General features: G+C 41.1%; 1 protein-coding gene across 2 annotated transcripts in view; it reads right to left on the minus strand.

The window, feature by feature from the left end:
* Window positions 1–1,412: 1,412 nt before the first annotated feature.
* HAPLN1 (hyaluronan and proteoglycan link protein 1) overlaps window positions 1,413–23,800 on the minus strand; it is a 94,565-nt gene continuing 72,177 nt past the window's right edge. For both annotated transcript variants that reach the window (XM_084832081.1, XM_084832082.1), the window contains 3 exons: window positions 23,213–23,581; window positions 9,233–9,535; window positions 1,413–3,107 (listed from right to left, as the gene is read on the minus strand). In XM_084832081.1, coding sequence (XP_084688207.1) covers window positions 2,818–3,107; window positions 9,233–9,535; window positions 23,213–23,581 — 962 coding nt within the window. In that variant the 3' untranslated portion in view covers window positions 1,413–2,817. The remainder of the gene's footprint in view (window positions 3,108–9,232; window positions 9,536–23,212; window positions 23,582–23,800) is intronic.

Below are 23,800 nucleotides of genomic sequence, written 5' to 3' on the forward strand. Positions count from 1 at the left end.
CTAGGAAAACAAACTTATAAACACAAACAAGTGATTAAACTGCAGCTATTTGGATACAACATCCATGCAATCCTGTGTTTCGCATACTCTTCCACTCAATAAATGCTAGAGATGCTTATGAAATTTTCCCCAGATGTTGGGATTCCAAATTAACCGATCTATGCATTAGTAATCTGCCATTCTTCCAATATGATTTCCAAGCTTCATTCAGGACTCTGCACATTGCAGTTTTATGTCATTTTCAGGCTATCTTTTCCTCCCTTAAAGGTTATCAATGAATACTAGCATAAGCCCACTGATTAAAGCTGCACAAAAAGGAATCTTGAGGTGACTACACAATCACATCAAAGTTCCCTTTTGCACTGTGCTTGAGAGCATCTCTACACTAGCCTAAATCCTGCATTTAAAATGCGGCTTTCTGCACCCATTTTAAATGCAAGATCACAACGCTTTACACACGCTTCCTTTCCCCTTTACACACGCTTCCTTTCCCCCTCCCCCTTATCTGAGTCTTCCATATGTTTCATTATATAGCCACTAGATGGTGCAGTGGTCTAGTGCGCTTCTTTTTCTCTTTTCATGGAGGGAACTCCAGTATGGTAATTTGATAGCTCATTATCTCTGATCTTTTAAAGGTCATTTATTCCCTGGAGACGCCCTGGAGGTTAATGACGTCATCTGAAGGGCCCACAAACTTCTAATCTCAATCGCAGGATAAAAGCTCAGTGTTAAGAAGCCCTTAATCACCACATGTGCATGTACATATCCTTTTCTTTGCTGTTTTCCCCTACTCCTTTTTTATTTATGCATCACCTAAAATTGCTCAGGGCTGTTGACATAGGCACCTACCACTGCTTAGTATTCAGGGCCTTCTACCAATAGTGTAGCAATTCGTGTGCACACACGTGTGTAGCGCTTCTCAATCCTGTGCCAGTATGTCTGTCCCCTCCATCACTGTCCTGTGAAAGCAGTCAAGACTACTATCAGTTGCCTATATGTCTCCCAAGTATTCAGATGACATGCTATGTGTATCATACCACAAACATAATATTATAAAGCTTTCTCACATGGCAAATATGGAATTGTGCTCCAGGAAGAAGTATGAAGCTGATGTAACTATTGAAAATAGGATTCAGTGGTCCTGGTCCAGGTAAGGTTAAGTCATGATTAAGACTGCAGCTCTATACTCACCCAGAAGTAAGTCCCATTGAACTCAGTGGGACTTACTTCTGAGTAGATATACATAGGATTGCATTGTAAGTCACACTGAAACAAAGGGACTTAAGTTAATCATGACTAACTTCTTCCATTAGTTTCAATAGGACTTTGTCATAGCTAATTTTTGTTGGATCAGGGTCCCAAGTCTTCTAGGTAAATCCATCCACTATGTAGTATATGTTTCTTTTTATTTTCCATTAGGGATATCATATAACAGATAATGTTCCCTATACAGAACTGTGCAGTCACAGTACTGCTGACAATTTGAGGAAATGTCCCATAATCCCAATAGTACGCAATCAAGGAGTTACAATTAAGAATGATGATGCAGCTGATCATAATTTCCTGATGCAGGTATCACATGTGGACATAGGAACTCCGATATGCACAAAGAGCTCCTTTGCTCACAAGGGCTTCCTCATTCACTTCAGGGGAGGGACAGCTTCTCAGGCACAAAGGGATGTATGCATGGAGCTGCTGTCTCCATTAAGATGAATGGGAAAACTCACATAAGAGATTCATGTACGAACTGGTGTATACATGGAGCACCGGAACAGGGGCATTGAATACAAAGATATTTCCCCCTTCCCTAGTTGGTATCTGAGGATTTTCTTTTTTAATCATATGTATCAAGATACAGAAAAATATTAAATATTTAAATGTTTCATTTATAAAGACAATAATATTTTAAAAGCTATCATGAAATCAAGCTGCTATATTTAATACATTTTTGTGTGTGTTTCTGTCCAGCAGTTCAAATATATATAACTGCCCTGAGTAGATGCTAAATGCTGCTTAGCAAAATGGCCTTTAGAATTTAAAACAGAATGAAGAACACCCCCATAAAGCTACTCAGAGTAATGCAATACATCTCAGGCATATTTAGTTTGTATTAAGAAGAAAATAGGGTCCGCTCTTTAATTATTCATACACACATTTCTAATGCATACATAATAAAACCAGGAATGATGTTCAGAAGATTTAACTGTGCTTGTTGGAATGTTATGGGATTATTGAGCAGATTTTGCTAAAAGGCATGATTTTAAATAGTAAAACAATTCTCATGTTGCCAACTTCATAAAACACTGTTGCTTTAAATTGTGTTCACATCTTTGTTTTTAACTGCTCAGAAAACCACATGGAATGGCAGTTAAGAAAAGATCAAAGTAGTTCAGACCTGCAGAGCACAGTCATTACTCTTTGGTCTGTTTTAAAGTGATGCAAACATGTAAACTTTATCCTTGGAAAGGTTTCTGCTTTGAGTAGCCTTACATTCCTTAATTTAGTCCTAGCAATCATCAAGCTATTGCATGCCCCATTCATGAAAAAAATATGCTTAATTGGAATGATGTAGCTTAAACAGTTACAATTCAAGCACTTCCTTACCTAGAGCTTCCTTTAAATTATATTAATTTAAAATATCTATTGAATTTTTTTTTTTTAAACCAAAACAAATTAATGGGTTGGGTTTATGAAAATGACTCTTTACAGTAAGTAAAAAAGATTTATCACAGTTTTGGTAACTTGCATGAGTTCATATTGAAACAAAATCCTTCACATGTTCTTGATGGATCGGACATTGTTGTGCTCTAGGTACATTCACTGGTATGACCTGAAGCAGTAGACACCATAGAGCTTGTGCTTTTTATCTGGAAAGCCCACAAAGCGTACTGCTGCTTCAGTAGGGCTGCAGCGTTTCCTTGGCTTGGATATGGGGTACCGGACACTGCCATCAGCCAGCCAGCCGGCATCACAGCGGTCGTATCCTAGGAGTTTCCAGGCTGCAAATATTTGGCCTACTTTAGCAATCTGTGCACCATCTTTGAGGCAGGCTTGCACTGCTTCATCATAGGTCAGCTTGGTTGGATGTATTAGGTAGTAAAAACGGCCTAATGAAAGCAGAGAAAAGAATATCAAATAGATGAAAAGATGAATGAGATACACATCAAATACACCCCCTCCAGCCCAATCCAGCTCTCTCTCTAGAAAAAAGGATCGCTATATTTTTGCCAACTTCCAATAACTGTAACTATATAAATCCCCCATATGCCCCATATGGGGAAAACTGTGGGTTTTTTTTCTGTAACAACTATTATGAATAATGATTCTTACTCATTGTCTGCTATTTCATTGTCCTTTGATAAAATGTGGGCTTGTGTTTACCGCAAGCCACAAGTCATTAATGTTAATTAAATTTATTAAATTTCTTAGATTTTTAAAGACTCAAGTTTACTTACAGCAACATTTAAACATCCAAAAGTTAGAAGCACTAGAACAATTATCCATATCATACTAAAATACAACTACCGAGAAAACAACTAGAACATCAGTGACACAACCGTAGACAATTAACCAATACAACTCAGCTTATGCATTAAAACAGCTCATCATATGCCATCGAATGCCTGAGAATAGAAGAAAGCCTTGGCCTGGCACTGAAAAGATGACAATGTCGCTGAGGAAAGCATTCCATAATCTGGGGACCACCACAAAAAAGGCCCTGTCCCTTGTTGCCATCCTCCAAACCTTCCTCGGAGGAGGCACCTGGAATTGGCTCAGATGTTGATCATATAGTATAAGTACCTGGAGAGGCATTCCATCAGGTATTGCATTCCAGAGCCATTAAGGCTAAAACCAGCATCTTGAATTGGGCTTGGAAATATACAGGCAGCCAGTGCAACAGGACAGAATCGGTGTTATATGCTCAGACCTTGTCAGTCTGGCCACCACATTTTGCAGAAGCTGCAGTTTCTGAACCATAGTCACATAGAGCACATTGCAATAAACTAACCTGGAGGTTACCAGATCACAGACTGCTGAAGCCAGGATATTCCTGTCCAGATAAGTGTGTAGCTGGGCCACTAGCTGAAGCTGGTAGGAAGTACTCCATGCTACTGAGCCTCAAGAGATAGTGGTAGATCCAGGAGAACCCACAAGCTATGACCTGCTTCTTCAGGGGGAGTGCAACACCATTCAGAACAGGCTGAAACCACTCATCCAGTCAGAAGATCCACCCATCTCCATGGCTGGTTGAAAAAATCAAGTCTACATGTGCTGGGCCAATTACATGGTGGGACAGTCACACTGTTGTTATGGCAGCCATGGGATTCTGAGCTACCCCAGACAAGGCAACCTCAATGTGAATGTTGACGTTTCCCATAACCAATGGTTTGGGGGTTCTCAATGCCACATCCAAGTTCAGATAGGGAGAGTGCTAGGTAGCAGGTTGGGTGGTACATTAGCAGAATCTCTAATCTGTCCCACTTGAGATGGAAACACTCCAGACTAGTAGAGTATCTCTGAGTCTCTGAGTAGGTCAGAGAGTATGGAGAAAGAAATATAATTCCTATAGATCACAGCAACCCCCTTCCCTCCCCTCAAGTCTACCCTGATGCTGAACCAAGTACCCTGGTGGGCAGTATAATTCATAAATCAGTGTTGATATGAAGTGATGGACTGTGAACTGAGATGAAGAACAGCTGCAAAATGCCATGCAAGTATGAACTGTGAAGGTCACAATAAAGTCAAATATAGGCAATCTGGCAAAATATGAACTCTATATTATGCACATTCAGTTTTACAATTCGACTTAATTTATACTCTGTTTTCCCAGTAACTTCATGACCTTAATGGGACTATCCATTTACCCTCTTTAAAATGTGCTGGTGTTTGACCTGCCTCATTTGAGACTTAAGTCTCAAGAAAACTACCTGCTGGTCTCACTGCTTCTGCCATTTGGAGGCAAATCTATGAGTTTTTTTTAAATTTAATTTAAACTTGGAGCACACTCTGATTGACTATGGTAAATTTCCTAAATGTATGCATGGAGAAAAAGAATGGGTTGATATTTATATCAATGTATATATGACGACTTTGTGTTAATGTCTGAACTTTGTCTTATCAGATAGCTGAATTTCACTGTGGGTATGTGAAACTATACATTGATTATTGTTATAGTAATGTCAGCTACTCAAAATGCAGTGGAAAGGAGAAGGGTCTGCATGGGGCATGGAGGAATGAATGAAAATCACCTCCTTCTCTTCCTCCAGGGAGGAACCACCACTGCATCTTGCTCCTAAAAAATGGAAGGAACCCTTCCATTTGCGGAAGGGGAAGTATGGATCTAACCCCAATCCTGCAGTTTAAATCTTTCATGAAGCCACACCTCTGCTGTGGAATCCTTGCTCCTAATCCCAGATATGTGCAAGCAAATTTGGGTACTCAATAGTGAGATGGAATGGAAATACTTTCTACTCAAGCTTAGAAGTACTGCTACCTTTGCTAGGTTTTCATGTGGTCCAAACTGCCATGGCTCTCGTTGCTTGCTGTATTACTCTTTAGAACTAAATAGTCTGGAAAGTGGGTAAGTTTAAAAAACCTTGAGATGTTAAGGCAGCATTTTTTTCTGTTATGTAATACATGCACATGAACATGCAGTGCACATGAGAGAAACCAGGGTTTATGGAGTGAACTGAATTTTCATTATAATTAGTCAAAGGCTGGCTAGCCTTTTTGGATCGGATGTTTATTTATTCCCTTTCCACAAATTGCATAAAACTGCTTAAATGGCATAGGATTTATTTGAATAAATCTAACCAGACCCTTATGGAACAACTTAGCTGGATCTGGTAAACATTTGCACAATATTTTAAAACCTATTTGTTTTGAAATGCAAACTCAAGACTGCCCAAAGCAAAATAAATGTTTACTCTCTGCATGTTTTAAGGCAAATAAATTTCATTGTGAATAATACCCAGAGTGTGTGTAAGCAAAGAATGGGAGCATGTCTTAGTCTGTGGCTACAGGCCAAACATCTGCTCTCCAACACGCATACAAGTTAAGACATATGTGGAGGCCCACACCTGAGTCACAGAAAACAGTCCAAGTTGTTGCTGAAGAGGGAAGTCTGTTGTGTGATGGTCCTCCCCTTCTGACCTGTATAGAGCAGTGATTTCCAGGCATTAGACAGCTAATTTATCAGATGATGGCTGAGGAATTATTTCATTCTGGCATTGAGGAAAATGACACTTCCTTTCCCTTTCATGATCCCCATTCACACCCTACTTCAGAATTTTGAGCTGAAAGTTTGCATTAGGGGTAAACTTTTTGCTCAGCTCTGTTGCAGTTAGGGTGACCCTGTGTCCTTCTTTACAGAAGGTAGTCCTCTGTTTGCAGGGCTGCCAGAGGACTGTTCTCTATTTGAAGGGCTGCCCAGTTCAAGTCCAATTTAATGATAAAGAATCATCAGAAGGATGAGCTGGGCCTTGAAGCTGCCCATCCACTGTACCTGGACAGGAGACCGAGCAAGGTACACAGGTCACCTGGTCACAGTCTTCCACATTATGGTGAGAGATGTACTATTTTTCTATTTAAATTATAGTAATGATTTTAACATTTGCATCTATACATATAAGTTAGCACATGGAAACTTTATACAAACCAGTGTCCTCTTTTGTTCTCTCTCTCTCTCTCTCTCTCTTTTTTGGGGGGGGGGCAATTCATAAGTGACTACTCTAAGTACAAATGATTTCAGAGGGCATAGCAAAGAGTAACTTCTTCAGGAATGGAGGGGTTTCTGTGCATCCTACTCCTATGAGCTGCTATAAAGCAGAGGCTCATAGTCAAATCCTTACTGCCCCTATCCTAGTTCTGGCCATACCACTTAGCACATTCTGTCTGCAAACCAGTGTTTCATTTCCAGAAAAAGATATCATGCGACTCCAGTTTTCCTGTAGCATTCTTTAATCTGCTAGACTTTCCCTCTAGTTTCTGGAATGTGGAAACTTTGTAGTTGTTTACTGATGAGAGAAATGCATTCTTGCCCTTTCCAGCAAGAAGCAAAAGAATATGTCACAAACTGCAGGAAAATTACCACACAAAGGTGCCCTAATGCATTTGCAGGCTGCTCTTCCCCATCACCCATTTACTCAGACAGTACTAGCAGCATAAGTGAATGAGGCAAGCAGTTCTAACAGTACATTTCATTGCACAGGGTTAATTTTTTTATCACTAAAATTTCTCTTTCTTAAGGGTGCAATCCTATGCAGGTTTAGACCGAAGAAAGTCCTACAAGTCCCAGTATCCCTCAGCATGCTGGGACTTGTAGGACTTTCTTGTGTCTAAATATGCATAGGATTGCACCCTAAATTATCTAAAGGACAGTTGGAAGACAGCAACAAGGAAGAGGGTGTTTTTGGTGGTGGCTTCCCGATTGTGGAATGCTCTCCCCAGTGAGGTCCCCAAGATGCCAACATATTTTTGACTCCAGGTTAACGCTTTCCTCAACCTGGAGTGACCACATGTGAGAGGGCCTTCTCTGCAGTGACCCCACACTTTTGGAACAAGCTGCCATCAGAGTTCCACCATGCTCCCTCATTGTAGACTTTTAAGAAGGCCTTGAAAACATATTATTTTACCTTGGCCTTCATTTGACATGACTGCTATTGTTGTTGTTGCTGCTGCTTTTAACATTGCTGTTGCTGCTTTTAACATAGTTATTGGTTTTATTGTTGGCTTTTATTGTTATTTTTAGTGTTTTTATATTTTTATCGCTTTTAATATTTTTATTGTTTTTATGTATGTTATTGTAGTAAGCTGCCTTAGGAGGGCTTCTGCCCTGAAAGGTGGCCAAGAAATATTGTACATAAATAAATTTCCTCTACTGCCAGGCATTTGACAGCATATGGTGTACTTTCTACTTCAGTTGCTTGATTGGTCTTGGTATTTTATTGTTAATGGGTTTTAGCTGTTTTAAATTTCTGTATAATTTAATCCCTGTTATAAGATGATTTGAGTTTTTCTGAGAAAGCTATCTAATAAATTTCAAAAAGAAGATGATTATGAAGAACAACAACAACAACAAAAATTAGGCAAAATTCTTTGTTTTTTGTTCTGCTATTACCAATAGCTATTTTTTTTAATAACACAGTAATAACATGAGTCCCATATTATCAAGCTCTTCAAAATCTCAAATATTCTTGCTGCTTTTCAGTGATTAAAGAACTATCTGAAGGACCACCTTCTCCCATATGAATCTATTTGCTGGGGCTGTAATCAGAGGCCCCGTTCACAGGTTACAACAGACAGGGCTTCTTCTGTGGTGGCACCTAGATTGTGGAATGCTGCTCCAGAGACATCTATTTTCTGCACCATGTTTTTCTAGGTCTGTTTTGTACAGGCTTTTATTGGGAGGTAGTTTGGAATGTTTTTTTCCTGCTATTTTTGCCTACTACATAATTCTGGGGCTGTTTTACCTGTTCCCGTTATGATACTTGTGCTTTATTTTTTTATATATTTTGTTCTTGAATGGTATGTTTTTAATCAGAAAACAGCTGCCTTGAACATAACTCAATTGTTGTAGACTGGGATAGATTTTTTTTTTTTAAAAAAACCAAACTATACAGGAAGCTGCTTTATATCAGGTCAGACTATTTTTTTTTCCATTTAGTCCATTATTGTCTACTCTGACTGGCAGCAATCCTTCAGAGTCACAGGCAGAGGTCTTTCCCATCACCTGCTCCCTGCTCCTTTTAACTGGAAATGCCAGGGATTGAATCTGGTACCTTTGGCATGCATAGTACATGCTCTGCCTCTGACCTATGATCCCTTCCCAAATAAGTAATAAATAGAACTGGGTTGTCATTCCCCTCCCCACTAAGGAAAGGAAAGGTTCCTGCTGTGCAAGCACCGGGTCATTACTGACCCCTAGAGGGACGCCTGCGTACGCTGGCGTTTTCATGGCAGACTATAGCGGGGTGGTTTGCCATTGCCTTCCCTAGTTGTGACTACCTTTCCCCCCAGCAAGCTGGGTACTCATTTTACCGACCTCAGAAGGATGGAAGGCTGAGTCGACCTGAGCCGGCTACCTGAGACCCGGCTACCTGAGACCCGAGTTCCTCTGGGATCGAACTCAGGTCATGGGGAGAGTTTCGGTTGCAATACTGCCGCCTACCACTCTGCGCCACACGAGGCTCCCCACTAAAGGCCCTTTAAAAAGACAGTAAGAGTTTCTTACCATTAAAATGGGATGTAAAGCAGAAGACATCGTATCTGCTTTGATCTTTATTAGAGAAGCCATAATTCCGGACTCCAGGCACCATGTTCTTCCCACCACAAGGCTCCCTTGGATTTGTGATGGGATATTGGACTGACCCATCACTGAGCCAGCCTGCATTGCACCAGTCTAGACCTGACCTCCATGCTTCATACAGCTGGTCGAATGAAGCTATAACCGCATCCTGGTCCAGGCAGGCTTGCTGAGCCTCATAGAAATTTAGGTTGTAGCGACCCAGTCGTGGAAAGTAAGGGAAGACAATACCTAAAAGAGAGAATGCAAGGGGGGAGGGGGAAGCTACTGATTATTTAAATACATTTTCAAAAAATGTGTGCATGCATGTAGTCAGAAGAGAACATTTAACAGAGGAAAAAGAGAGAAGTTATTGGTTTGTAATGCCAAAATAGCAACCTGTAAATTTTATACCTGGGCTAGAGGCTGTCAGCAGGTTAGCTGTTTAGTCTGAGAGTTTCGCATGACTGTCTCCTCAGACAGCAGCCTTCTCTCCTAGACAGAATCACACCCTTTCCCCTTGGAATGCTCCCAATTCTGTATGCTACTTTCAAGTGTAGAGATTCTATAATTATAAATATTGCTCTCGTTGTTTGGTTCTGTTCCCTACAGTACAAGCACACCTACGCAGAGTAACCTGGGGAGTTCTGAGAACAGCAAGAAAATAAATTAGGAGATGGACTGCTTGATTTAGACACAAAAACATTTTGACAACTGGACATGCCTGTTCTTTGGTGTGGGTCATAATGATAGTTATCAAGTAAAACATCATTTAAATTCAATTGCAGCGGTATGGCTGCAATCCTATAACCCACTTACCTTGCAGCAAGCTCCACTGAACTCAACAGGACCTACTTCTGAGTGGGCATGTATAGGATTGCACTGTAGTGCTATCTCCAGAACAGAAAATATATCAATCACTATTAGCTTTGATAGCTACATGAAACCAATACTAGTTAGTTGGTAAAGAACAGAAAGCACAGAGTGGGAATAAATGGTAAATTCTCCCAATGGAGGGAGTTAAATAGTGGGGTCCCACAGGGATCTGTATTAGGACCAATGCTTTTCAACCTGTTCATATCTGGAATTAGGAGTGAGTGGTGAAATGGCCAAGTTTGCTGATGACACCAAATTATTTAGGGTGGTTAAAACAAAAAGGGATTGTGAAGAGCTCCAAAAGGATCTCTCCATACTGGGAGAATGGGCATCTAAATGGCAAATGAGGTTCAATGTAAGCAAGTGTAAAGTGATGCACGTTGAGGCAAAAAAATCCCAGCTTCAAGTATCGCCTGATGGGATCTGAGCTAGAGGTGACTAACCAGGAAAGAGATCTTGGGGTTGTGGTGGACAGCTCAATGAAGATGTCAACCCAGTGTGCAGCCATTGAAAAAAGGCAAATTCCATATTAGGCATAATTAGAAAAGGGTTTGAGAATAAAACTGCCAACATCATACTGCCCCTATACAAATCTATGGTGCGTCCACACTTGGAATACTGTGTCCAGTTCTGGCCACCACACCTAGAAAAGATATTGTAGAGCTGGAAAAAGTGCAGAAAAGGGCAACTAAAATGATCAAGGGGCTGGAGCATCTCCCCTATGAGAGAAGGTTACAACAGTTGGGATTGTTTAGCTTGGAAAAAAGGAGGGTAATGGGAGACATGATAGAGGTCTACAAAATTATGCATGGCGTGGAGAATGTGGATAGGGAGATATTTTTCTCCGTCTCTCAAAATATGAGAACCTGGGGTCATCCTATGAAGTTGATTGGTGGGAGACTCAAGACAGATAAAGGGAAGCACTTCTTCACACAGCTCATAGTTAAACTATGGAATTCACTACCATGGGAGGTAGTGATGGCCACCAGTTTGGATGGCTTTAAAAGGGGGTTAGACAAATTCCTGGAGGAAAAAGCTATCTATCAATGGCTACTAGTCTTGATGGCTATGTGCTACCTCCAGTATCAGAGGCAGTGAGCCTGTGTGCACCAGTTGCTGGGGAACATGGGTGGGAGGGTGCTGTTGTGCTCATGCCCTGCTTGTGGGTTCCCGGTCCACAGCTGGTTGGCCACCGTGTGAACAGAATGCTGGACTAGATGGACCCTTGGTCTGATCCAGCTCTTATGTTCTTATAGTTTGAGCTTAATCCGCTCTGCTTTTTACGTCTCTGATGTGTTTTTAATGTAAAGTTGTATGTTTTTATAGTATTATGTTTGTGCTATATTTTGATTGCTATATGTTTTGTTTACCATCCTGGTATCATAGGATGATGAGCAGATTAAAAATACTTTTTAATAAATAATAAACACCAAGGGCTGGATTCAGATTTATGCTGGATCAACTGGTGGAAGTGGACTTCTCAGCCCACTCCAGCCAACAGCCCTCCAGCTCCCTGCAGATACTACACAAAGACCCGGTTCACATAATCTAAACAAGCTTATTTAAGTCGTGGTGGTTGTTTTAATCCTCAGCACATGCTAAACACCATTTCCCTAATTACCCACTTGGGAGCAGCTTGTTGTGTCATCCAAACCTGGGGGGCATGGCTTGTTTGAGGGGAAAACAACTCTCAAATAACCCATGGGGATTAAAACAAACTGCCATGGCTAATTTAAGCTTTGCTTTAAGCCACGGTGGTTTGTTTAATTGTGAAAACTGGCCCAGAGAGTCAGGACACCCTACTGAATGGGTTAAACCCATTGTGCGGGGAGGGGAGATCCCCAAAAATCAGATGGAGGGACCCCAAGCAGAACTCTTCCTCTCACAGAAGGCAGATCCTGGATCCCACCCCAAATGCTGAGGACAAACAATGGGTTAAGGCTGTTGTGTTCTTGCCCTGCTTGTGGGTTCTGGGAGAAACTGATGAGCTACTGTTGGATACAAGGTTTTGGACTAAGTGGAACTTTGATCTGACCCAGCAGAGCTCTTTTTATGCTCTTATAGTTTCAATATTAGCACTGGCCAGTGCCGGCTCTAGGTTTTTGAGGGCCCTTGGGCAAGACACCCTCAATAGGCCCCCTCTCTCAGTGAGCCTGCCTTCTCACCATCATTGTCACCAGCTGCTTTTGCTCCTCTTCCTCTCCCTCATCATTGCTACCACTTGCTTGCTTGACAGGCAGAGAGCCAGTCAGCATGTAGGCAATGATATTTACTACTACTCCTTTTCACCACCTCTGTTATCTGGGCCAGAGTGAAAGTCAGGTGACCAAGCAGATTGCAATGGTGGAAAGGAAGAACAAGTCCAGGGGGCTCGTGTCAGTGGGTCCCTGCTGGGGTGTGGGCTCTCAGCAGGTGGCCAACCATGCCTACCCTTGACGTCAACCCTGGCACCAGTTCTTATGTTACAGAGCAGCAGAATATTGTGAGTATGTGGAGAACAATCTAGCACATATCTACTTAAATAACATTCATTTACAAGGATTTAAAATAATCTAAACCTTAGATTCTAAAATGTAAGGATATTGGAGTTAAAAGAGGAAATATATTTCTAATTAAAACTGTGTCCCAGTTCTAAGCTGTACAGCAGGAACAAGGTATTAGCATTTACACAGTGGCTGTTAAAAATTTCTAATTACATTTTTAAAACAACAGCAACACATAGTTCATATTCAGGCAAAAAGCCAAACCGGCGTCTTTCCCAAGCCAAGAGGTTAGCAGCATTTTTGTACAAGATACCTTCCTCCAATTCCTTTTTCAAAATGACAATTGAATTGTTGTTTATCTTCACTCTTCATGACTTCATGGACCAGCCCACGCCAGAGCTTCCTGTCAGCCGTTGCCACCCCCAGCTCCCCCAAGGTCGAGTCCGTCACCTCCAGAATATCATCCATCCACCTTGCCCTTGGTTGGCCCCTCTTCCTTTTGCCTTCCACTTTCCCTAGCATCAGCATCTTCTCCAGGGTATCCTGTCTTCTCATTATGTGGCCAAAATACTTCAGTTTTGCCTTTAATATCATTCCCTCAAGTGAGCAGTCTGGCTTGATTTCCTGGAGTATGGACTGGTTTGATCTTCTTGCAGTTCAAGGCACTCTCAGAATTTTCCTCCAGCACCACAGTTCAGAAAATTGAATACCATATGAAATAACCATATGAAATGACTCAACCACTTAATATAAAAACCTACCTGTTAACCTGAGGTGCTGACATTAAACCATGCATATTTATTCATTTACAAAATGTATATCTCAGATCCTGTGGCATAAATGTGGCATTTGAAGTGATAAACAGCACAATAAAAACACTAAATTGCACAACCACTTATCAATAATAAGACATTTTAAGGCAAAAGAGAAGTAGGTGCAGTCAATTTTTCCCAGCATTAAGGTCATAGAAACACACTTTGCTTCACAGGATGAAAGAAAAGCAGGATATAAACATACTGAATAAATAAAGCAACAGATAAATGGGCAGGCAGTGTGGTTCAGTGCATTCTCTGTTCAACACATCACACTTTCCCATACATGAAAAGATATGTGGAAAGTTAACGGAGGAGTGTACTGGAAGCTGAGCAACTCCATTCTACATGGTTTGACTATGTGCTGTTGAGCAGAATGAAGCACAGCTACTTCCTTAAAGCATATCCAGTAATAAAAGAGACACAAAAAGTAAAGAGTCTTGTGGCACCTTAAAGACTAACAACTTTAATATGGCATAAACTTTCATGGAGTGGAGTTTACCCCATCTTATTCAAGGAAAATAACCCTTCTGCCCAGCACTATTTTTCCAATGAAAATTACACCTTCAAGATCCCCTTTGCCTCATAAGGAAAAACTTATACATACATGTGCATTTTCCCTAGTGAAACACATAGCAGCTTGGAAGGCACTTTTCCCCCCAGAAAAACATAGGGATATACAGAGAATTCAAAATGTGGAGGATCAAAAATGTAACAACCCCCCCACCGAATAAGGTGTCCCCATTTTGAGTCGGGTTCAGTATCTTTAAGCTGGACTAACTTTGAAATGAGAATCTCGTTGTACCTTATTGGTTCCCAGGCCCTCCATGCCAGTCCTCATTTTCTCCAAGAAAGAAAGAAAAAAAAAATACCTCCAGGAAAGAGGTAACACGCAGTGGGAGTGGGGTGGGGGGGAAGGAGGAAGGGTTGGTAGGAGAAGCCCTGCAGGGTCTCTCTCTTGCAGCCAATCATATACTCCATGCACCATTTCCTAGCAGATCATAGAAGCCCCATGATCCCTTGCAGGAAATGTGGTGCAAATCATGTCATTTCCTGCCACAGAGATGCCTTGCAGGGCTTTTCCTTAGCTGCAAATGGTGGACAAGCTTGACTTGATGTGAGCAGCCCAATTAATTTTTGGGATGAGCAAGATGGTGCTTGCCCCATCTTTAGGAAATGTGTGTGTGTGTGTGTGCATGCGTGTGTATAAGAGTTAACCCCCTACTTCCACAGTGCCATGGCCCAATTCCAATCACCCCTCGGCCTGCCCTGTGTCCGCTTTCTACAATACTCTAAAGAGGTGGGATCTCCGATTATGGAGCTGGCGTAGATCAATTCCTTCACAAGGGAATTCACAAAAATGAAAAAGAGGGATAGGTAAGTGAAATTGACAGTTCCCTTTCTTCTGCTGTGCTGGGCTCATGTCAGCAGGGTTTTGAAATCATTCGAGGCTATGATATTGGAGCTCTCCACTAGGGCTTTGGAACCATCAGAGCTCTCTGCTACAGAAGGACTGCCCATAAATCTTCATGTTAGAAAGTAAGAAATCATGTTGGAAAAGTACTACAGTCTGGGTGCCAGGTTTGAGGGACAAATGTCAGTGGAACTCAGGGAGATTTAGGGCCAAACCAGATATGACGTTAAATGTGCTTTTGCATTTAACGTTCATATTTTAAAAATGCAAATAGCAGCTATTGGGGGTCATGGTGATAGTAACCATTATCAGGATCACAGCATGCAGGAAGGGGAACCTTTTCTTCCCGTACTGCAGTCCTGGTGAGAACTTACTACCGTACTGCAGTCCTGGTGAGAACTTACTTACTGGCCCTTACTTTCAGGTAAACATGGATAGTTTTTCTCTTAGCCAACTTTTTACAGGTCACTTTCGAACAGATGAGGATGCTTAATTTCAGCTACAGCTAGCTAATAGCTGGTCAGAAAGCAAGTTCTAAAAGTTTCTAGCTTTCGCAATGCAAATTCAGAAAATATGTCCAATTTGATGTTTACTACAAGACAGTGCTAGAACACTGACCCAAATTGTGCTGTTCATACTCTCACAAAAACTTGCATTTTCTAGCAAATTCATACTTCAAGGTAAAATTGCCCCCTTGTAATGTTAAGATGTTGTTCTTGTTGTTGTTCAGTCGTTCAGTCGTGTCCGACTCTTCGTGACCCCATGGACCATAGCACGCCAGGCCTTCCTGTCCTGCGCACTCTCCCGGAGTGTGCTCAGGTTCATATTCATTGCAATGTTAAGATGACATTACAACAATTGGAGATACTACATACTACAGTAATCACATCAGTATTTCAATTAACCCTGTACTAGTTTAGTTCAACAGGTGCTTATTTAGAAAGTATCAGAGGGGAGAAATGGACAAATCAGAGAGAATATGTATAGCTTATTTACTCATAAAATGTAAACACTTTCTCTACTGACATTGGTCACCTGATATATCTGGTCATCCAGTATATTGTACAAGAGAACTGCTAATTGCAGCTGTTAAGCTCATGGTGTTGATGATGAGACATTCTGTATTGTTTTTATAAGCTGAGGCCCTCTGACAGTGAAGTGCTGTTAACTACAACTGGAGAGCAATATTGAACATTTGCTTTTCACTACAGAATGAATATTGGTCTACTCAGCCAAGGACTTGGCTCATAAATATTCATGTGCCCCATCCAAAGCATTGCCAAGAACTGAACACTGAGGAACACCAGTCAACAGCAAAGGTTATTTTTCTCATAGTCATGCTATTCCATCTTTATTCTGTCTCGAGCTTCGAGTTACCAGCTGCATGCATTGACATCCATTTTCATTTTCCGGTATATTGGCAGAAGAGAACTTAGAGCTGAGGAAGAATTTATGATATTCACGATGAGACATGAGATGACCATTTCCCCCTAAACATCTTCTGAATATTGATAGTTTGCCATGATACATGTATTCTGATTAGCCTGGAGGGGTAAAGATCAGTGGGTTGGAATTCTGCCTCCTCCTCTCCACAGCAGCTCCTCCAGCCCCCTGAAAATGCTACACAGAAGGACAGGGGAATGGACCCTGTTGTGGGATGAGCTGTGGTGGAGAGGGGGAAGGGGGGAATCCCCCCAAATCAACAGAAGGTGGGTCCTGGATCCAACCCAATATATTTTGATCGATGCAATTTTCCAATGACCAATTTTGCCTTTTATGGTGATCAAGATTAAGGTTTTAACTGTGACATTTGCAAAGAGTACCAAAGTTTCTGAGTTAACACTGTAGTCAATTATTAATTTTAAGAGCAACCGTTCTGTATTTACAGAAAGACTTAAATTTCCTGTACTATACGTCCATGTGAAAAAAAGAGGCTACTCTCAGCCAGAGTAAAGAAATTGGCTTCCTTCAGTGCTAGTCTAAACAACAAAGTCAGACTTCATTTAGCCAGAGTCAACATGGGATACAGTAGAACGTGCTATATACTCCACCAAAGTGCAACTGTCTTAAGACTCTTAACCTGGCATGGATATTTGCCCTAACTAGCATTTTTCCAACTGATGTTACTGTAATTCTGGTAAAGAGAATTATCTAATTCCTTCAGAATGTCTCACTCTCTCCTATTATATGCAGTGCCCAAGTTATTTCCATGAACCAAGGTTAGGAACACAGGAAGCTGCATTACATGAATCAGATCACTGGTTCATCTATCTCAGTATATATTGATTGGCAGAGGCGCTCTGGGGTTTTAGACGGTGGTCTTACCCACCCCTGCCTGGAAATGCCAGGGATTGAACCTGGGATCTTCTGAATTCAAAACGTGTACTCTGCCACTGAGCTATTGCCTTTCCCCATAGTCTGATCTTATAACAGGTTGCCCACTGAGCACAGTATTGTCTACTCTGGCTGGACCAGCTCCCCAAGGTCCCCAGCAGATATCCTTCACTTTGCTGCTACCTGATCCTTCTAACTAAAGATTCCAAGTTGATAATTTTGTTTGGTTCGCTTTTGCTAAGAACTTGTCTGCAAATTTCTTCATAAACAGGAGGGAAAGAACTTGAGATTTTTTTTTAAAAAAAAACACAAATGTTTAAAGCAAACTGAAAGCTTTTTCTATCCAGGCAAAAGGCCTTAAGCACTTAGCACTTAAAAGTCTGGGTTTGAATCCTTGTGTATTTAGCCATGTTTATGGTGCTGCTTGCCACCCTGATGCTGGGAAAGACTGAAGGCAAAAGGAGAAGGGGACGGCAGAGGATGAGATGGCTAGATAGCATCACCGACGCAATGAATATGGACTTGAGCACGCTCCGGGAGAGAGCGCAGGACAGGAAGGCCTGGCGTGCTGTGGTCCATGGGGTCATGAAGAGTCGGACACGACTGAACGACTGAACAACAACAACTTATCTTTAACAGCTACATGGCAGGCAGGGGCAACATGGTCCTCGCCATGCTAGGAGTAGATGCACCTATCGAATTTGCAGATAAGATTAATTAAGTTTAGTTCATTAGACCTTAACAAAATTTTCAAATTTATTCATAAACAGGAAGGAAAGAACTTGAAGGTTGTTTAAAAAAAAAAAAAGAATGTGGGAGAAAGTGAAACTGACAGATTTTTCCATCTCTAGATTGAACCTGGCACCTTCTGCATGCAAAGCATGTGCTATACCAGTAAGCTATGATGCCTCTACTGCCAGTGTTCCACTTTCCCAATTCAACCCTTTTGGTAGTATGTGCAAGAACCTCTATCTGAATCCCATGGCTGGCATGGCGTTCACATTCTAAAAGAAAGGTAGTTGAAGGGTTTGTTTTGCATTTTGTAAGTATAAGCATGGTTATACATAGTTATCACCAAACATAAGCATGGTGAGAACGTTTAAAAAATTACTGAGAAATAAGTATAGAAAAGAGGAGGGACAAGCATGACCTAACCAGTTCCTTTTTTCTACTGGCTATCTTTAGATGCTTTTATTATTTTGGTAATTTGTGGCCATTTTTATCTCAAATTTTGTGACCTAGGCACAGTAAAAAGCAGTGAGAAATATGTGTGGTGGACAGAAGAGGAATAAGGATGTCTAAAAGCATTAGATAAAAGGTAGCACAGTAATTTAATAAAATGTAACTTGTTAGCAAAAATTAAAACTTGTAATTCTCTGTAGCAGATGATCAAGTGAAGAGTCCAGCTTTATGGGTTAAATCAAAGAACTCATCTCTGACAACTGGTTTCCTCTCCCCTGAATGTTATCTAACTATAGGACATACTAGTTCACCCACCACATAAACTATAGAATTCTCTACCACAAGTTGGGTGATAGTCACCAACTCATGACTTTAAAAGGTGGTTAGTCATTTCTTCCCTTCATGACACAGGCACCAAGACATCAGTTGCTCGATGGAGCAAATATAACTAGCGACAAAGCTGTAAATCGATAACCAGTAGTTCCTAGATACTGGTCTTAAAGAATGGTCCTTGGCAGATTGAGAAAAACATTTCTTTCCAGGAATGGCCCAAGTCAGACAGCATAGTTAATCATTCCTATGTGAGTTCACTGTCTAGAAATACAAATTTTGCTAACAGAAGCCATATTTAACATAAAAGTGAAAGGAAAGCATTTCATTCCCATTTCCTAGCTAGCACCAATATCTGGTTCCTACATTTTCAGGATCTTTCTTCAACCTAAACCTTTATTCAACCTAGGGATGTGCGATGCTGTGAATTCTGTTCCATTTAAGCTCAACGGAATTCCATAGTATTTCCAGGCCAATAAGTGGCAGCGGACTGTAGAACTGGACTGTACAACTGGTGGTGTGTAATTGCAATTTGTGCAATTTTCCCAGGCTCTTGAAATTTGCACAAATTGTGTCATAATTTTTTAATTTTTAAAAAGAAATTAGTGATCCTGTGCAAGTACACATGATTGTAAGTCCACCTGTCCACTATGGAGCCCTGCTGAGGCATATTCCCATCTTGTCAATATCCTTGTCAATTTCATCCTCCACTTGGCACTTCCTGGGACAAGTTCTTTGACAAATACAGAATATTGCTCCCCTGGGCTAAAGGAAGAAGCTGTGGAGGGATGAAACTGACAATGATATTGACAAAGGGGAAAATGCCTCTGTGGCACTAGAGTGGACAGGCAGACTTGTGATTGTGTGCACTTGTGCAAGACCACCAATTTAATTTTTTTAAAAAATAACACAATTTGAGCAAATTTCAAGGCCCTCGCATTTTTTAATGAGAACTGCTGCCATTAAAACCCCCCAGAATCACTACAGATTAGTGAGAACAGCAAAGAGAAACAGAACAAAATCCACAGGGCTGAACCAGAAAAATCCATCATGTTTTCAGCCCCCCAAACAGAATTCTCATACATCTCTACTTCAACCTTCTCCAGCTGTCAGCAGCCCAATCCTATGATGCTGTGGCCCATCCACTATTTGGCACCATCCATTTTGTAAGTTCAGCATAGAGGGCTCCCTCTTTTTCCTACTTGCCATAAGATCCTATGCAACATGAGGAACAATAGTGCAGTGTTGCATCATCATTCCTGACTCTCAGATAAAAAAAGAACCCATATCATAGTAAAGAGGAACATGCTGGAATAACAACACAGAATTACAGCTGCAATGGCTCCTCACCCAGCTCTTGCGCTGGGTTTGCTTTGAATGGATTTGGGGCTGGGATTGATTTCAAGGTGAAAGAAGAGCAGTTTCCCTATGCCAGCAGTGGCACGCTTTCCTGATCCTATAAATTGCTTCTTCGGTGTTGTTGCTCAATACTCACAGCTATTAAAAGAATGAATAAACTCAGTAAAAAGAGCTTTGCTGGATCAGACCAAAAGCCTATCTAGTCCAGCACCCTGTTTCCCATACTGGCTAACCAGATGCCTAACCAGGACATGTGGGCAGCAGTCATATCCTGCTGTTGCTCCCCAGAAACCAGAATTCAGAGACTGCATCTGATCTTGAAGGTAGCATATAGCCATCATGACTAGTAGCCACTGATAGCCTTAACCTCTATGATTTCTTCTAACCTGACCCAATGAACCTGTGCTTCCTTCTCAAACAGATTTATATTATATATTTGCCTATTAAAAATGAAATAAAGATCCAAATGGTGGCAGGAATCTACATCAGCCGGACCCCTTCCCCCTGCAGTCCTGAACAGCAGCTCCTGAAAACTGGGTGTATATGTGTGTGTGTGTGTGGGGGGGGGAGTACAGACATCATCCAACAGAGCATGTGAGGTTGCAGCCAGAAGAAAAATAAATACAGCTCCTGCATTCATAGGGAAGTACGTCATACACACACACATACACACACACCTTTTTTTTAAAGTTGGGATATGGTCAGTGGGAGAGCACTTGTTTGCGTGCAAAAGATCTCCAGTTCAATACCTAGCATCTCCATGTATGCCTGGGAAAGACTTTTGTCTGAAACAAGTGTTGTGCCAAATATTTTGATTCTTCAATTTTGGGGAATTTGTGGGGGGATTGGGGCAAAGTGAAAACTCTCATGAAAGAGGCTGGGGAGGTGAGAATTTCGAATAATTTTCTCCTTGGAGTAGAGGACGGGATTTCCACGTACTTTTTTAAATGCAGGGAGTGGCTAAGGGATCACCTGTCTATTTTTATTTTTCTGCAGCTCAGGAGCTCTTCCTGAATGCCTGTGAGAGAGGGCAAAGTCATGCGGTCTCACGTTCAGAGAGTTCAGGAAGAACTGGCAGGCTGGAGAAGCGTCTATGTAAAGAGTCTCGTGCTGCTGCAAGTGCCCAGAGCATTGTTAAAGAAAAAAAAGTAGAAAGAAAGAAAGATCCCTCAGCCACCTCCTAAACTTAAAAAGGTATGTGGAAACCCTGTCCCCATCTCCAAGGAGAAAATTATTTGAAATTCTCCCCCACTCCCCTGTGAAAGAGGCAGAAAAAACAATGCCTCTTTCGCAGGGAGAGAAAAATTCCCCCAAATAGGGGGCATGGTTTGGCACAGCACTACTGAAAGCCTGAATGAATGCTGCCAGTCAGTGTAGACAATACTGAGCTAGAGACTATGGTCATTTGGTACAATGCTCTTCTTTTCATCCCGTCCTATATATTTCACCCTTGCTGTGTATCTACTCATAAAAATAAAATATACTTTTTCATGTAGACATAATTAAATGTACCTATTTCTTGTATTTCATGAAAAAGTGCATAACTCTGATTACAAAATGCAGAAGACCTGGGATCAGATCACTGCTCAGCCATGATACTTCATGGACAGCCTTGGAGAGGTCACTTCCTATCCTCCTACTCATATTTCAGGGTTCCTCTGAAAAAAATATAGGATAACCCCTATGTATACTGGCTTCAGTTGGTTGGAGGAGAGGTAGGCTAGAAATGACACAGATAAATGTGGTTATTTTAATAATAAACTGCCACTGCCACTATCATCAGTAAAGACCAAAAATATTTGCTTGAAACAATGATGTCAAAGTTTCATGTGGTATTCTTGTGCACTGACAAATGTCTGTATTAACAGAAACTAAGTAGTAAACATAAGGTACAGAAAAAAAAATCATGCCAATTCCTGTTACAACAAAAGGAAAAATAAAAACTATACCATCTACGCTACTTGAAATATCAGTGTGAAAGTCAAAGAGTTTCATCCTTCATTGACTTGCACTCAAGTGTACAATCATGTATGATTTAGCATTGGCTGTGTGGCAAGTGAAACATGCTTATGACTTGTACACACTTGGTAGCATTTTGGGGATCTGGTTCAAAGCTGGTGAAAGCCCTTATTACTCACTCTCCTGCAGTTATTGTGTTCACTGCACAAATCAATATGGGTTCCCTTGAAATATCAAGATCAATTCTTCATTGAACTCATAGACAACTGAAATATGGCTACTCCACTGATCTATAACTAACTTACAATGACAGAATTCAAAAATAAATGTGCCATAACTTGCAGCTGCTTTTTTCCCTTGTGTTTTTGTGGTTTCTGTTTTCCTAAAGCAGGGGTGGGAAATATGTAGCCTATTGTTGGATTGCAATTTCCATCACCTCTAGTCAGCACAGCCAATGGTGAGGGATGATGGGAGTTGTAGTCCAACTACAGATGGAAGTCCACATGTCCCCCATCCCTGCCCTAAAGACAGTAGATAATTTCATGGCTAAATGAGTCGACTGACCTTCATTTCACCTCAACTTTAATGAGTCAGAGTGGGGGAAATGATTTCTTAGGAAGCTAATTCAAAGCTAACATGTTAGAGGAGGAAAGAAAAACATAACTTAATACAGCAATCATATACTCAATTATCTGGGAATAAGTCCCACTGACCTCAATGGAGCTTACTACTGAGTAGCCATGTATAGGATTGTACTGTTAGCATAGCAAAATGTTAGCCCGTAAACAGTATGGCAGATAATGCTGTGGCACTTGAGAAATGACTTGGGTTATTCTGGAATGGGTATTTATAGTTAATGGCCTATTTCAGATGCATCTCATGAAGTACTCAGCTTCCCACAAAAGCTCTTGCAACAATAAACTTAAACCATTTAATGAAGGTGACATAACATTCTTTTACTTATTCAAGAGAGGATTCAAGTCCGGCTTGGCTGCAACAGAATAGAAGAAAGCTTCTTAACATAAGAAAATGAGAAGTTGTTTAATAAACTCATGTCTTTCTATGCAATAGTGAAAGTTGTGAAGTATTGTATGTCATATTAAAACCATTTTTGCACTGCTCATGTAGCAATGATTACATTAAACCATTATATTAAACAAGTTATGCCAGGACTGCTTACCTTCTAAATCTAGAGATACAACAGCTGTGTCATCTTCTAAACCTTCAATCACTTCACATTTGTATTTCCCATAATCCTCCAGCATTATATTTGTGATTACAAGAGAGGCATCATTTTCAGAGCTTTTCTTCAGGAAGATCCGTCCTTGGTAATTTCCGTAGCTCTTTTTGTGGTATCCCATTTCAACGTAGACATCCACTTCCTTGAGGTAATCTGAGGTGAGTTTGGTCCACTTGACCCGAATTTTATGGGATCCTGAGTCGGATGATGCACGGTCACGGTAAAATTTACATGGCAGTGTAATATTGCCGCCCCGACGTGAGAAGACTTTAGTTTGTTCTGCATTCACAAGAAGGCGAGGTCCATTTTCTGATCATATATTGGGGAGAAAAGAAACATTGTTTAGCATGGAATAGTGTCCTACATTCACAGATAAAGATACTGTAGTGTATGGGAGGGTGAACCTCAGGGCAGATGTAGGCAGCCCAGCAGTATGCCCAACTGGACAATGATGGGGCTAATACAGTCCAGACTCAAATGTACGACAAACAGAAAATGGGAACTAAAAGTGAATGCAAGCAGATGGCT

Source organism: Heloderma suspectum, chromosome 2 (assembly GCF_057233095.1).
Source record: "Heloderma suspectum isolate Gila_16-S chromosome 2, 16-S_ref, whole genome shotgun sequence".
Lineage (NCBI taxonomy): Eukaryota > Metazoa > Chordata > Lepidosauria > Squamata > Helodermatidae > Heloderma > Heloderma suspectum.